This window comes from Dipodomys merriami, unplaced genomic scaffold (assembly GCF_024711535.1).
Source record: "Dipodomys merriami isolate MVZ:Mamm:240054 unplaced genomic scaffold, mDipMer1.0.p SCAF_17, whole genome shotgun sequence".
Classification (NCBI taxonomy): Eukaryota; Metazoa; Chordata; class Mammalia; order Rodentia; family Heteromyidae; genus Dipodomys; species Dipodomys merriami.
In genome coordinates, this window is record NW_027203048.1 from 17,054,107 (window position 1) to 17,070,361 (window position 16,255).

The 16,255-nt window shown below is 40.9% G+C and overlaps 1 protein-coding gene across 2 annotated transcripts in view; it reads right to left on the reverse strand.

Annotated features, from left to right (window-relative positions):
* The window catches only part of Fez2 (fasciculation and elongation protein zeta 2), a 37,461-nt gene extending 25,875 nt beyond the window's left edge, over nucleotides 1-11,586 (reverse strand). For both annotated transcript variants that reach the window (XM_070025362.1, XM_070025361.1), the window contains exons 1-3: nucleotides 11,262-11,586; nucleotides 5,632-5,740; nucleotides 345-461 (exon numbers count right to left, since the gene is read on the reverse strand). In XM_070025362.1, coding sequence (XP_069881463.1) covers nucleotides 345-461; nucleotides 5,632-5,740; nucleotides 11,262-11,515 — 480 coding nt within the window. In that variant the 5' untranslated portion in view covers nucleotides 11,516-11,586. The remainder of the gene's footprint in view (nucleotides 1-344; nucleotides 462-5,631; nucleotides 5,741-11,261) is intronic.
* Between the last annotated feature and the right edge of the window lie 4,669 nt (nucleotides 11,587-16,255).

Consider the following 16,255-nt stretch of genomic DNA (forward strand, 5'->3'; position numbering starts at 1 on the left):
ACGTGGGTATATTACAGTTTGCTCCTGTTTGGGTCAATGTAAAAACACAGTGGGAAATTCACAATAACCTTTTATTTTTTTGTGTTAAGCAATCATCCTTCCTCAGAAATTTGTTGGACTTGTTAACAATGTCTAAATTGAAATTCTTCCTAATTCATAAAATCTCATCTTGTTCAGGCGATAATGTACTTTTCTTTCTTCAGTGGAAGCGTTAACCCCTAAGTCTATTTACCTACATAGTCTAAGACATGCAAGTAAATTCTGCACAAGCATCATTACTGGCACCATGAACAATGGCTGTCAGCTCTAGACTCCACTTTTCCCAGGTAGATGAATGCCCGTACCTGGTCTGCTGTGAACAGGGGCTCCTCATTCACACAGGAGACAATAATCGAATGCATATCCAACTGTTCTCGCAGCTCCTCCTCATCTGAGGTGTCGAAGAGCAAACCTTCACTTATCTGAAAGCAAACAGACCCAAGATTAAAAGCAAGATGCTCAGACCAAAGACAGGTCAACATCTCTGGGTGACAGGTGGCAGAGTTCTCTCTTGAAAGGGAGAAGTTACTAGCCACCCTGAACCACGCAGTGTAGGTCCTGCTTTATACACACACCCCCAAGAAGCACGAGCCATGGAGACAGATGCTATGATGCGGTATAGGTCCCTTGTCCTGATATAGATACATACTACTTTCCTGAAGAAATAGCTATAAAAGTGTTGTAAGGGGAGAACGATGAAAGAGGTAAGTAACATTGATCAAGTCAGATTTATACTTTGTACAGATGCTTAACATCTGAACAACTGCTTAAATTTTAAAAAAGCGTTCTACAGGAGCTAAAACCTAGACAGGAAAAAAAAAAAACCAGTATTCATTAGTAGGAAAATAGAGTAACTAGAAGAAAATGAAGTTTGGCAATGAATGTTACCTAGCTAATAAACTGGTATAAGTTAAAATCTACCAAAATATAAAGCAAAGCACTTGTAAGTTACTTCCCAATATTCAGAGGAAACGATAAGTGGATCAATGCCATGGAAGACAGGATTTGTTCAAAAGAGCCACAATTATTCTTTCCAGTTACATATTTCATCTCTAGTTTCCAAAAGCATCTTTACACCTAACAATGCTAGAAAGGTTCCAATCATCTCACCAGCACTGTGCTGTGTACCCAGGAGATGACCATGTACACCACATCAAAGGATGCAGTGGAGTTGCACTTCCCTGCAGACACTGGGAGACTACAAGGGGTGAAGGACATTGCTGGGCACTTCTGCTGTCCTTTCCCTGCCAGATTGCCATTTGTCAGTGCTGGCTCTTCACCAAAGGCTACAGCTCCTGTGAAGCAGACTTCTACACAGATCATCTGTCCAGGTTCTAGAAACGTCTTCCTCTTTTTACGTCTTCTTGCCAACACTGCTAAACTATGCCTGGCTGCTGCTAGCCCGATAGTATTTCACCATATCTAGCTGATTTCCTTTCATCCTGTTTAGAGTTTAGTACCAGTACTACTTGTAAAAGTTGGGGAAATTTCAGCAGATTAAATTACCTATCCAACTAACATTTATTCCTCTCTATCATAACATGAATATTTTGATGATCAACAGAACTGGAATGAGAACTCTACTCTCAGGAAGAATACCCTGAGTTCTTGAAAAACAAATGAGCCGCAGGACATGCAAGAAGAAATCATGTCATTCTGTCACATTTTATATTAATAAAATAATATATTGTTTACATTGTATAATATTATAGATTGTAAAAATTTAATCCTTGAAAGCCTAAATATTCCAAAGGACAAAATGTTTCAAACTTTGAAACTTTTTTGAGTATCACACCTTGACATATCAACTGGGAAATCCCACACGTGACATCAAGAGATGGGTTGTACTCAAAATGCGGGCGTACTAAAAACAATACATACACCACCTCCATCAGGCCACGTATGTAAGACATACAGACTTTAAGTTGGGTTCCATCTCCAAGATAACTTTGTCATAAATATGCAAATATTCCAAAATCCAAAAAGAGCCCTCAATCCCGGGCCCTCATTTCTGGTCCCACAGCATTTCAGATAAGAGACACTCAACCCAAATATAAATATATTGTATTTAGTCTAATTGTTACAGTACAAACTTTTCTCTGGGAAGTTATCTGAATGACTAGTACAAAGAACATAACTACAACTGATGAAACAATGAGATGGACTTAGGTAGGAGGCTCCCACGGCCTCCCCAGTTCCTGAAATGGAAGCATACCATGTTTCAAGGGCAAACCTGGAGCCCAGAGTGTAAGAACCCTGCAGGGGACGAGGCTGGCAAGCTGAGTTTCCAAAAGGAGCCTGGAAAGGATGGCCCAGCACTGTCGCATCACAGTGATGACACTCTCCCTCATTCTCTCACAATCTTAGTCTACCTTCTGCACACTCAGCCCACAGAAGGCCAAGCCACACGGCATCTGACACAGAGGATTTCAGAAAATGAAGGGGGAGAGGGAGATAAGAGCTTTCAGAGAAAAAGAGCAATCACGTTAGAAGGATCTAAATCAAAATGTCACTTGAATTCTCACCAGCAACAATAGATGCCAGAAAACAATTTAATTTTCATGTTCAAATGAGTTATACCCTGGAATCTAATATCCAGCTAACTTAACAACTAAGTGGGAGCTGAAGAGAAAGTCATTTCAGACATGCAAATAGCCAGGGAATTGACCTCTTCTCCACCCTTTCTCAGAAAGGATCCAGCAGGGAAATGAATAAGGAAGACACAGAGTCTAATGCAACAGAGAAGTGAGGAGAATTCTTGTAATGATGGAGGAAGTAAAAAAATCCCAGAAAGGTTGGAAGGCTAGGCTAGACAGTGACCAGTTCAGACTAGGGCTGTAAAGCTGTGAGACACAGCAAAGCACGAGAAAGAGATTGACTGATTAGTTACTGTAATCCACTTACGGAAATGAATAGTATGGCTCTTTTAAGGCTGAATGGTACACTAAATACACACTTAAAAAAAACCACCAAAGGCAGTTACAATCACAATAAAGAAAATTAAAAACTGAGTCAGTATGGTATGGTGACACAGAGAAGATGATCGCAGGTCTTCTTTCCAGAGAGGAAGTCCATTTCCCACACAGAGGCACGCACACACTGAGGGCTTTGAACCCTGATCTTGGCTGTCATGGGGATTATTATTTGCTCTCCCATTAGGCGTCAACAGGACATCTTTGTGCCACACTGACCAATCACTCCTCTCTATGCCTGGCGTAGATGCGGAGCTGGTGACACTATTTTTCCTCATATAAAGTTACAGATGCAGTATGGAAAAAATGGGTCCAACGAGGATGTGGAACGTGCCAGCATTTTTACTCCACAAAAGAACCATCAGATTTAGAAATGTGCATTTTAATCTTCAAAGAAAGAAAACTTACAAAATGAAATCTAGCAAACTGTGAGATACATGAACAGTTCTTTCAACTTAATACAAAAATAATTAGACATCTCCCATCATCAAGAAAACAATTTCCTTATATACTCTGCTTTACAACTGAGACAATGTGAAGAATGCTTTAAAAGTTAAATTTTATATAACTCAGACATGGGAAGAACACAATGCCTAAAGGACAATGGTAACTTTCCCAAGGTAAAAACTTTTCAAACTTATTTATCATCTATTAGGGAGACTTGGATAGTTTTTATATAATCCTTTTTACCCATTTGCTCTTTGGAAACTCAATGCATGCTATAATCCTTTCTGAGAAATAGTTTTAATTTCATTCTGTTCATCAGCCCAATAGGCACATCAGGGTAAATATGAATGATTGACTGACTGACAAAGAGACAAAGAGAGGACTGCTTGTTTATTTTAATCTTCTGAGGTTTTCCAGATAAAGTTTTCAATCAGTTCTAGTACTGAACACCAAGTTGTTACTAATCATTACCATGGCTACAGTATTACTCTGGCATTGAAAGCAGCATTCAAAGGGCAGGAAGACGGGAAACACTTCCCAAGACACAATCCAACAATACAAGATTTACATTTTATTCAGTGAACCTGTATTAGAGTGCCCCACTCATGCAGCTAATATGCTTCTCTCTGAAACTATGAAAAGAACTCTTTTATGCTTATTTGCAATATGTCAAACAAAAAAGTACTCATGGACAGATCACGGTGGACTTGGCACAATTTTCAATATAGGAAAAAAGATTTTTAAAAGTCTTTTATCTCTGACTTTAAAGATAAGGTCATCCACTGACTCACTCAACAAATAAACTCAGTATATACCATGTTCCAGGTACAGTGGTAATTAATAAAAAAGACAACAAATACAAAGATACCTGCTAGGAAACCACAGTCTAATGGACAGATCCGGAAACGTGATTAATATGAAGACACAGTACCGTCTCTATATAGACATAGACAAAAGGCTGTGGGGGACTCCTCCCATGAGACAACAGGGCTCTTAAACAGCAAGCCCTTCCAAAGCTTACATGTCCAAAAATGTCATCATTTCCCAGGCAGAAGAGTTCCTTTTCCTTCCATGCAAGGATTTAGGCCATGGCTGCATGGCCATCTGGCAGAGATGATGTAGGTGGGGACTGCCCCCACGAGGGAGAGGCTGGATTAAGTGTTCTTTACAGCCCCTTCCAATTCTGAAGTTGCATAATTCCATAAGATCAGCAGGCTAAATGGTGATAGGAAGCTTGAGAGAGGGGGAGAGAGAGAGGCGGGAACTGAGCAAAGCCCCAAATGACAGCTATGACCTATAACAGAAGACAAGCAAATGTGCGCCAGGTCAATCTGCAAAGCTTAACAGGGTTAATAATTGGAACCAACAGTGAAGACTCCACCTCTACAGCAATACTGCAGAATACTGTCAGAACTCTAGATGTTACTAGAAAATGAAAGCAGCAGGCACAGATTTAAGAAAGCCATTTTCACAAAACACTAGCAATGCTTTTTAAAATACTGGCAGCCCTACTACATTATACTACCAATAATCACACAATTAACTCTGGTGAAATATGGAGCAGTCCAGAAGATCTGTCATGAGCTTACACTGCTATTTGATAAAGAACCTAGCCTGTAAAACTTATATAGTTTGGCTATATTCCTCATCCGTGTTAAACAAAGTTAATACTGCGATTTTCCACTTCAAGTCGATCCCTTCCCTTTTCTGGCTCCCAAGTCATGTTCCCACTTCTTACTCAAGTCATCTCCCCTTGACAGTACAAGGCACAGGCACCTCCCACTGAATAAGTGAGCCAAGAACACATTCAAATGTCAAGCAGTGAAACTTCTCTTAGTGGTTCCCCAATATTCACAGCAATCTACAATCTTCTGACGTGTCATGTCTAGCAAGTCATCAAATTCAACAAGAAAGTATCTCTACATTGATTTTCCAATACCCTTAACAAATTAATCAAAGGCTAGCATCACACCTAGTGTTCTAAGCAGATTAAAAGTACATAGGCAGTAAGAGACGGTTGATCATTGGTGTTCACCAATCTCCACAATGATGAAGGCAAAGACAACAGGGTGCCAGCTACATAATTAAGACAGCAAGACCTAGCTTGGTGAATATGCACCCTAAACTCTCAGCATCAGTTATGTAGAAACTATGGGCTGAACTCCTGACTTACCCCTTTTTCTGAGAGGTTCAGAGTAAGCAAATGCAAGGTCCTGGTATGGGATGACTTCCAGTCCACAGGCATTACATTTCCATAATTGTCTGTCAGGGCATTCCAAATCCTTAAAAAAGAGGAAAACGACAATGAGTAACACAAGTCTACATGTCTTTTATGAGTATTTCTAACAACAAATATCCAAGCAAAAAGTACAAGGTACCTCGTTTCTTAGGGGAAAAAAAATAGCAACAAAGCAATCTGCTAGATAAAACTAAAAATACTACATGAAGAAAATTCTATAATTAGAAACTACATGAAAATCATACAGTTGGACTGACAAGAAGTCCTAAGGGAAAGTTAAGTGTCCCAAAGTGTTATTAGTCAATAACACTTCCATCGAGTGACATGACCCATAAAATTCATCAAAGCAATTTACATGTATTAACTCATTTAATCCCTAAAAACCACATTAGAAGTAGGAAACATTATTATCTTCATTTTCCAGATCAGAAGACAGGGCATGAAGAAGTTAGGTAACCTTTCCAGGCATTACAATAACATTTTTCTTTGGTAACTTCCAAACACAGGAAACATATTATAAAGCGAATAATCTCTACCAAAAAGTTTGCACTTTCTCTGGAGAAAAGATTCTATCTCAATGTGAGAACAGATTTAGTATTTTGTAACATAATAGGCGAAGAACTAAGACTGAATGAATGAGCCAGGAAAGAGAGGTCACAAAAAATGCACATAAGTTATATTTAATGCAGTTTCTCTACCTTATTACCAAAGAGCACCTTGGTGAAGTGCTAGGGTGAAATGAAAAGGGCATTTGAGACAGGATTCAAGCAATGAATTTTCATCTCCAATCTTCCTCACACAATGAATCTCTTTGGCCAAGTCCCTTAACCTCTGTGGGATTCAGATGCCCTCTCCCTCCAGCTCCACTACTCCAAGCATTAATTCAAATGAGCTACACTGAGTAAAGTCTCCAGCCACACCAAACAGATATCAGACTCTTATTTCATGATTGAAATTAATTTCAGTACCAAAGAAATAATCAGCACTGTAAAACACAACATTTCATGAAAAAAACAGAATTGAAGAATACAAATAAAATAAAATGAAATTAGAGTAAGTAAAGAATACTACACATTTTTTATTAACTAGAAAAATATTCATGATGTGGTATTATTTAAAATCCTAACACTGTCATATGGTATCTCCTTATAAGTCATTAAATAACTGGGGAGGCCTTTTGTCAAAGTGTGTAATGAACTAGGCTATACAAAAAAATTCCTATTGGGGGCATAAATATAACAATGTATATTTAAGGATGGAGGAACAACATACTTCATCTAATGGACAAGGATTTGGTAAAGAGCAGAGGCAGTAAACCATAGCTATCAAAAGTGTATATTTCAAGGGATGTTTGGCCACAGAATATATATTAGCCTCATTGAAAATGTGGACCCAGGAAGCTCTAGAAAACCAGGTTTGGAGGGTTGGAGGGGTGGCTCAGTTCGTAGAGCTCTAGCCAATGAGCAAAAGTGGTGGCAGATACCAACTTTATATCCTGGTCTAGACGGAAGGAAGGAAGGAAGGGAGGGAGGGAGGGAAGGAGGGAGGGAGGGAGGGAGGGAGGGAGGGGAAAGGAAAGAAAAGAAAATCTAGTTGGGCACCAGTGGCTCAGGCTTGTAATCCTGGCTACTCAGGGCTGAGATTGGAGGTTCACAGCCAGCCTGGGCAGAAAAGTCGCCCATAAGACTCTATCTCCAATTAACCACTCAAAAACCAGAAGTGGTACTGTGGCTCAAAGTGATACAGTGCTGGCCTTGAGCAAAAGAGCTCAGGCCCTGAGTTCATGACTGACAGAAAACAAGAAAAGAAAACCAGGTTTTACTCAGAAAATTTCCCATATGCATGGTTCATTCCTATTCTCTACTGGAATCTGATCTTCTCTAAGACCAATGAGCTAGAATTAGAGGCAATATCTCTGGATTGCTACTTGCTGAGTTTCTGACTCACACCTTTGCGAGTGAAAAAAAAAAACTTTTTCAAATACTGAGTAATAGGTGATATATGTGTTCCTGGTCAGGGACTAGGGTAAAATAGTCTAGTCCTCAGTTTGAGAGCTATATTCTCTGTTTGTTGCCTCATCCTTGAATGAGGCTTTCAGACAAGAACAGTGGAATAGAACACATCACCTGTAAGAAGTGATGAATTTAATCTCCCAAGAAAGCGGACAATTAATAATCCTCTATCTCTACCAATGTCAGAACAACTGTAGTTAAAAGGGACACAGGGCCAGCTTTAGTGAAAATTTTCTAGAATTCTCTAGTCAAGACATATGAACTGATTCCCTCCTTATCAGAAAGTATTACCAGCAGTCATAAACAATGGGCAGCACTTTTCAAGGTCAAAGTCCTGCCATCATTGAATCTTGCACAAACCCTCTTAACCTAAGGTGTCAGTAGGTAAGTAGAATACACATTTACCAAAAGGAAAACTGGATTCCCAGAAGCTAAGTAAAGTACTCTCAGGCAAGACAGTATCTGAATAAAAGAAATCACAACTCTCACTAGCAAAAAGACATTGGAATAGATTCTATCAAATAATTCATATTCATAAACATTTCTCTCTTCTTCACCTAGGCTCTGTCTACACCTATGCTCCTCCATACTACAGAGGAACCAATATAAGGAGCCAAGTTGATAGCCCCACACAAACACACACACACACACACACACACACACACACACACAAATTTACACAGTTGAAAGACAATAACAGTGGTGACCAGCCCCAGTTCATGGGTAGATCTGTTATGCACCTCAAAATCACCAGCATTCTATTAAAAACTATTATCAAGAGCAATAAAATATTCTAAACTTTACAACCTAAGTTTTAAGCAAAAGCTAAATAAACTAGCAAAAAGACCAAGTAGCCAGGCACCGGTAGTTCACACCTGTAATCCCAGCTACTCGAGAGGCTGAGCTCTGAGGATTGAGGTTCAAAGCCAGTCCCAGGAAAAAAAGTCCCAGTAAGACTCTTATCTCAACTGCGGCTTGAGATAAGTGTGGCTCAAGTAGTAGAGCACTAGCCTTAAATACAAAGAGCCTCAGGGACAGTGCCCAGGCCCTGAGTTCAAGCCTCACAACTGACCAAAAAAAACAACTAAAGCAAAATTAGGAGCCCCTAATTATCTATGTACAAGCCACTTGTCTATTTCAATTAAATTACTCCTAGAAACGTAACTTAAAATCCGGAATATGCCCTAAATTTTAAGTTATACTGAATATGTAAATCTACATTTATATGAAATTATCTTTTCTTTAGCAAATAACTTTCAAGCAATATCATAATTTGCTATTGACTACATGCTTGGCTCTTTACATAAAAATTCATATTCATAAACATTTCCTTCTTCTTCAACTAGGCTGTGTCTACACCTATGCTCCTCCATACTACAGAGGACCAATATAAGAAGCCAAGTTGATAGCCCCACACAAACACACACACACACACACACACACACACACACACACACACACAACCCCCAACACCCTCTTTTCAAGTTCCCTCTCTTATTTCCTGAAAGTATCCAGCAAACTGGGAGACCAGCAAACTGGGAGCCCCTTTCGGTGCCCATGGATCTTTTCAACTCTTAAAAGAATTTCTCCTTCCAGCTACTAGTCTCTCCATCTCTTCAGTGCTGTTGAAACCCATCTTAAAAGTAAAGGGAACCCTACTGCATTGTTGGTGGGAGTGTAAACTTGTTCAACCACTTTGGAAAGCAGTATGGAGGTTCCTCAAAAGACTCCACATAGAGCTCCCCTATGACCCAGCAATCCCACTTTGGGGTATTTACCCGGATGATCACAAACAAGACTATACCAAAGCTACCAGCACAACTATGTTTATTGCAGCATTATTTACCATAACTAAGATATGGAACCAACCCAGATGCCCAAATGTGGCATATATACGCACACACACAATGGAATTCTATGCCTCCATCAGAAAGAATGACACTGCCCCATTTGTTAGGAAATGGAAAGACTTGGAAAAAATTATATTAAGTGAAGTAAGTAAGCCAGGCCCAAAGAAACATAGGTCCCATGGTTTCCCTTATTTGCAATAACTAGTATATGTCTTGGACAAGCAGAAAAGGTCAGAAAAGATGATGTTAAGCGAAATGAACCCCAAGATAGAGACACAAGTGGTTTTTTCTTCCTTGCTATTGTTTCTAACCTATTTATAAGGTACCATGTGATTTTTTTTTTGTTGCTTTGTATGTTCCTCCCCACGCTATAACCCTTGTCTTCACTGTATTTGATGTTGGTATAATTTGGGGAGGGGAAGGAAAAAACAAATTGTTTAAATAGGGATTCAGATTGACCCACTGCAACAATGTGATGTACTCCATGTCGAAAAACAAACTTTACAATTTGGGGGGGGGGGGGGGGGGAGGGCGGTGTAGCTGAGGAGGCCGGAGGGAAGGGATGGTAGGAGAAGAACAAAGGAGGAGGCAACAATGCTGGGTAAGAAATGTACTCATTACCTTGCTCATGTAACTGTAACCCCTTTGTACAGTATTTTCACCACAAAAAAAAAAAAAGTAAGTACTCCCTGGCAAGTAAGTACTCCATTCATTTCACCTGCAGCAGCTCTGCGGGTCCCTCTCCACCTATAAGTGCAAATTTGCTTAAGCTTCCCGGCTCTCCTTTTCCTTTTATCAGGTAAGACTATGTACAGCATAAGAACCTTAATTTAACCAAAGTCTAACTGGGGCTCCAGGTTGTTAAATAAAGTATATCCAGAAACACTGCCCCTTCTCTCGTCCAGTTAGTGTAAGTCCCTGCGCACCTCCAACACTGAACCTGGTCACTTAGGTGATCCTGTAATCATTATTTGTTTACCCATCAGCTTCTGGGCCACACTAGGAGATCCTTGCCATTAATAGCCAGGAGCCTTTCATTTCTGCCTCTGTAGAGGCCCGCATTTCTGGGGCTCAGCTGTGGCCTCACACTACCCGGCCTGGTGCCTCTGCACGTGCTACATCCTGGCCCTCAGCTCCCATTCAACCAGCAGCATTCGATTTTGCAAGTGGCTTTCTCTACGAAGTGCGCCCGACTGGGCCCCCCTCCACCCAGCCGCCCCCCAAATATCCGGAACCTTTATCACCACGCCGCAAACACGTGTTCACAAACCCGTGTTTGCCTCCGCCGTGCCGGGTGGGAGGGGGCCGTGTCAGTCAGTGCGCAGCAGAGCTGGCACGTAGCGGGCGCTTCCACGAAAAGGGGGCGGAATGAACGAACGAACGAATGAATGAATGGAGCCCCGCGGGTTTCTAACCAAGGGCTCCCACGGGAGACTCGGGTAAACCAAGTCAGGGCTCGGCGGGAGGGCGGAGCGGAGGCCCCACCGCGGGGCGGGGATTTAAACCCCCTCCCGCCCCGCCCCGCCCCGCCCGATCGCGCGCGGACCCCGCGCCCCGGCGGGGCGGGACGGGGAGGGGCCGCGTCCATGGAGGCGGAAGGAGGGCGCGGGGCGGAGCCTGCGGGGAGCCCCGCGGGCTGCGGGCCTGGGCGGGGACCGGGCCCCCGGGCACTCCCGCCCGCCCCCGCCGGCCCCGCACTCACTCGTCCCCCTGCAGGAGGCTGCGCTCCGTGATGGGCCGCACGGCCGCCCTCGGGGGCTCGGCGCCAGGACCCGAGGGGCGGAAACACAGGCTCAGCTTCTCCTCCAGGCTGCAGGCCAGCGCCGGGAAGCCATCGCCGACCCCGGCCGGCCCGGCCTCAGCTTCGGGGCTCGCGTTACAGTTTTCCTGGTCCAGGAGGCTCCCGGCTGGCTCCTGGAACTCATAGAAATCCTGCCAGTCCCCGTCCGCCGCCATCGCGCCGGGTGCCGCCGCGCGCCCCGCCCCGCAGGCCGGCCCCGCCCCGCCCCTCAGTCTGGCCCCGCCCCGGGAACCCCGCCTTGGCCACGCCCCTCGGGACTGTCCCGCGCGAGGCCACGCCTCCTGCTCAGGCCCCGCCCCCATCCCCAGGGTCTGGTTCCCAGGCTGAGCACCCAGGTCTGGTCTTTTCCTGTCATTTTTTTAAATTAATTTATTTTTACTGTAAAGATGCTGTACAGAGAGGTTACAGTTACACGAGTAAGGGAAGGAGTACATTTCTTGTGGAACATCATTACCCACTCCTTTCTTTTTCTCCCACTACCCCCTCCCTCCCCTACTCCTCCCTCCTCCACACACACACACACACAAGTTGTAAACTTCATTTCTGACATAGTGTCTTGTGAGTATCGTTGTTGCAATGAGTCATCCTTTGTCTTTCTTTCAGCATTTTGTTATTCCCTTTCCCTTCCCCAAATCAGATAAATGTATATACAAAACGCAGGGTACCAGAATTAAAGACAGTGATTGCCAGGGATAAACCAATGGAGAAAGAAAAATGAAATAAAATAATAAGATAGATGCAGTAAATTAGCGACAACAAGGTCAACAACCAAAAAAAAAAAAAAAAAAGACCTGTTGTTCTCCTGTCTTGGAGTTCATTTCAATTAGCATCATATATATATATATATATATATATATATATATATGCATGTGTGTGTGTGTGTGTGTGTGTAGCTATTGAGCTAGCATCATATATATATATATATATATGCATGTGTGTGTGTGTGTGTGTGTGTGTGTGTGTGTGTGTGTGTGTAGCTATTGAGCTATGATGATTCTCTGCCAGGACTATCTTAGGCATATATTACTTATTACAAATAAGGGAAACCATAGAGCCTATGTTTCTTTGGGTCTGGCTTACTTCACTTAATTTTTTTTCCAAGTCTTTCCATTTCCTTACAAAAGGGGTGGTGTCATTCTTTCTGATAGAAGGGTAAAATTCCATTGTGTATATAAACACATTTTCTTGATCCATTCACCTATTGAGTGGTATCTGGGTTGGTTCCATATTTTAGCTAAGGCAAATAATTTTTCCTGTCATCTTTGAATGACCCCTGGGTAACCACAGGAAGGAACTTAACTGTATTGAATCACTTCCTATATTTTCTAGATTTAGGAATCACTTTCTTTTTAGCTTCCCTGGTAAGAAGACTCCTAAAACTTGAGGCCTAGAGACAGACTATCCCTGAAGGCATTTGTCCCAGGACCACTCTCTGTCTGTAACTGTCTAAGTAACAACCACAGTTACTGGGAGATGTTTATGTGGTACATAAATTCCACAAATATTTCATATCTTGCACATAACAGACCCTGGGGCACATGCCAAGATGAATAATTACCTGAGATAATATTTGCAAAGCACTTACAAAATGTCTCACAATTACTCGATGTGCATATTATATAACTGATAGATGGATGCGCTCTACAAGGATTTACAATGTAAACAGGGAAATAACACTAATAGGAAATCCTCTCTGCTCTGCATCTCTCACATTATTGATATTGTACCACAATAAAGTAACTATAAAGAAAATAAATATAAGGAAGTGTGGTGTGTAGAAGGCATAAATGCTCAGGAGTTGATAGAATCACTATCTTTGGCCTTGTGGATATTTGGCACCAAGGTGGTGGCTGGTAGATAATTTACCAAGACAGAAGAACAAGAGACACAAAGCTTTATTAGGACACAGGTATAAGAGAGACAAGGAAGTCAGGTACAGACAGAGCAGCATGCAGGGTCAGAAGCAGGAGTTTATGGCTTTGTTTAGACTTTTGATTGGCTATTCCATTTTGTAGAACCCATTGATTGGCTGTCTCCTTCTTGCACCGTGATTTAAATTTCACATTGAATAGAAACATCTGACCCATTTCCCATTCCATGTGAGCCTTGGAACTTCTCTGTCCACCTTGTCACCTTAAATGGGGTCACTTCCACAAATGAGTTGTTGTTTTGCCAATCTGAATTTATTATCTAAAAATATTACCTATAAACAATATTTTTGTCAATATGCTTTGTACATCTCTTGACAGCATGGAAGTTAATCCTCAAGTATACATATTAGCTGGATGCCAGTGGCTCAAACCTGTAATCCTAGCTACTCAGGAGGCTGAGATCTAAGGATCACGGCTCAAAGGCAGCCTGGGCAGGAAAGTCTGTGAGACTCTTATCTCTAATTAACCACCAGAAAACCAGAAGTGGCAGTGTGGCCAAAGTGGTAGAGCACTATTCTTGAGCTGAAGAGCTGATGGATACTACCCAGGCCCAGAGTTTAAGCCCTACAACCAACAACAACAACAAAAAAAAAAGAATACATATTAGTACCAAAATTTCATTTACTTTTCCAATGAATGTTGTCTTCTGTTTTAATGATTTATCCTAGACAAAACAAATTTGTGATTGAGCCTAAGAAACTGGATAATTAACTTAAAAGCAATATTGTTCCTTATTTCTCTGAAGCCTAAATGGAGCAAATGATAGATTCTACCTTGCCAAGAGCTAAAACTAATTGTCAATGTTTAATAGCTTTTGTGTTGCTTAGAAAGTATGCTAATTCAGCCGATAATCACATATCTAAACATTACTCAAAAGTGATTATCTAAAAGTATCAAATAACTTGTTTTCTCTATCTAAGGAAGCACACAAAATTATGAGCACACATTGAGTTATCTCAAACTCTTCAATTTATGTATGCAACTAATGCAAAATTATTTTCTTTTCCCTTGAGTCATATTTCCATTTGTTTGCATGGCGTGTATACATATGACTGGAAATGAAAATTACTCATAGAATCCACGTGTAATACTGTTGGGGGGTTTTTGTATGCCTTTAAATAAATTGTAACTGGGTTAACTCTAATGATCTCAGAACTTTATTTGAGCCAAACTTTCCCCATGGGATGTTTTTGCCTTTAATTGAACACAAATTATTTGTTATCACCTCAAACATTATGAAAACTCCATTTCAAAACCAAAGTTTACATTACTTTGCTTAGTTAATTTGTATTTGTTTGTATCCCCATACTAACTTTGGCATCTAACATAAGCTGTTAAAATGATTTTTACTTATTTATTTATTTTTGTGCCAATCCATGAGCTTGAGTACAGGGCATGTGCTGAAGTCTAACACTTTACCACTTGAGCCACAGTTCACCTTCTGGCTTTGGGTTAGTCAATCTGATATAAGAATCTCACAGATGTTCTTGCCCAGGCTGGCTACCAACTGCAACCCTCAGGTCTCAACCTCCTGTATAACTAGGATTGCAGGGGTGAGCCACTGGTGCCTGGCTTTGCCCCTCTGTTGATATAGAGAAATGAGATTAGAAAAGGAAACATTTTTTAAAAAACCATCATAATGGGAAACAAAATGTTACTTGGTGTTTTATACACTTTAAGTACTTACTGTAAAAGAAGTCATAACAAAGCAACCAGTTTAAAAAGGGGGAAGGTGTGTGATTGGGTACATATACTTTAGCAATATTCTCCTTAATAAGTTCCACACGTCTCCTCTCATGTGAGATCTAGAGGTTGCTTCACCACGTCCTCAGGGCATCCAATAGGAAACCTAGTTCCAACTAAACTGTGTCCCGTTCCCTTCTTCCCACACTTTCTTTCTGCTCCTTTAACTCAGATTTCTTATTTTAGAGGTACCAGTTACTATTTCCTACAACTTTTCACTTAACATTTCTTTTTTTTCTTTGTTTCTTTCTTTCTTTTTTTTTTTTTTTTTTTTTGGTCTGTCATGGGACTTGAACTCTCGGTTTGGGTGCTGTCCCTCAGCTCTTCAGCTCAAGGGAGCACTCTACCACATGAGCCACAATGCCACTTCCAGTTTTCTTGTGGTTTATTGGAGATAAGAGTCTCATGGACTTTCCTTGCCCTGGCTGGCTTTGAACCATGATCCTCAGATCTCAGCTTCCAGCATAGCTAGGATTATAGGTGTGAGCCACTGGCTCCAGGTGACTTAACATTTCTTGATACCAACCTTATTCCTCTTTCCAATCACTATCCTCCCACCAGCCAACATCTACCTTCCCACACTAACAAAGATCTGGGGGCTAGGGAGAATGTTTCTTGCCAGCCTCACAGGTTTAGACCAGTTCACCAATGCCCAAAGTTTAAGAAGAAGAGGATCTTTCATGGTTATTATATCTCACAGCCTAATTTTACTAATTCATTCACTCAAACACATTTTCTTACCAATATTTTCCTACTAACCCCTAGAGACCATATGTGAATGAACATGCATGAATGTGTTTGATCACTTGATATATTGTATTAAAAAGTTAGCCTATAAAAATAATTGTTAGCCCTCAATTCAAAGTTAAAAATAAAATATAGAGTAATTTAACTTTACAAAATAACTTCCTAATACTGGAGTCTTTCATTTAAGGTGGAAACTTCATTGGTTTGATAATACATTTAAATTTTGTATACATCATGCAATCAGACTGGAAATTTAAATTACAAAAAAGTAGAAAGCTAGATTACTCGACATTATATCACCTAAAGATATAATTAATAAAAATCTAGAAGAACTACAAATGAAATAAATTACTTAATATAAAAACAAAAAAATCTGGTTGTCAAGGTATCATATTTAGCAAATGCCAAAGGCATCACTAGAGAATAAGTAGGTATATAAATGAAAGTTTCTCAATAAAAGTTTGGGTAATAGCT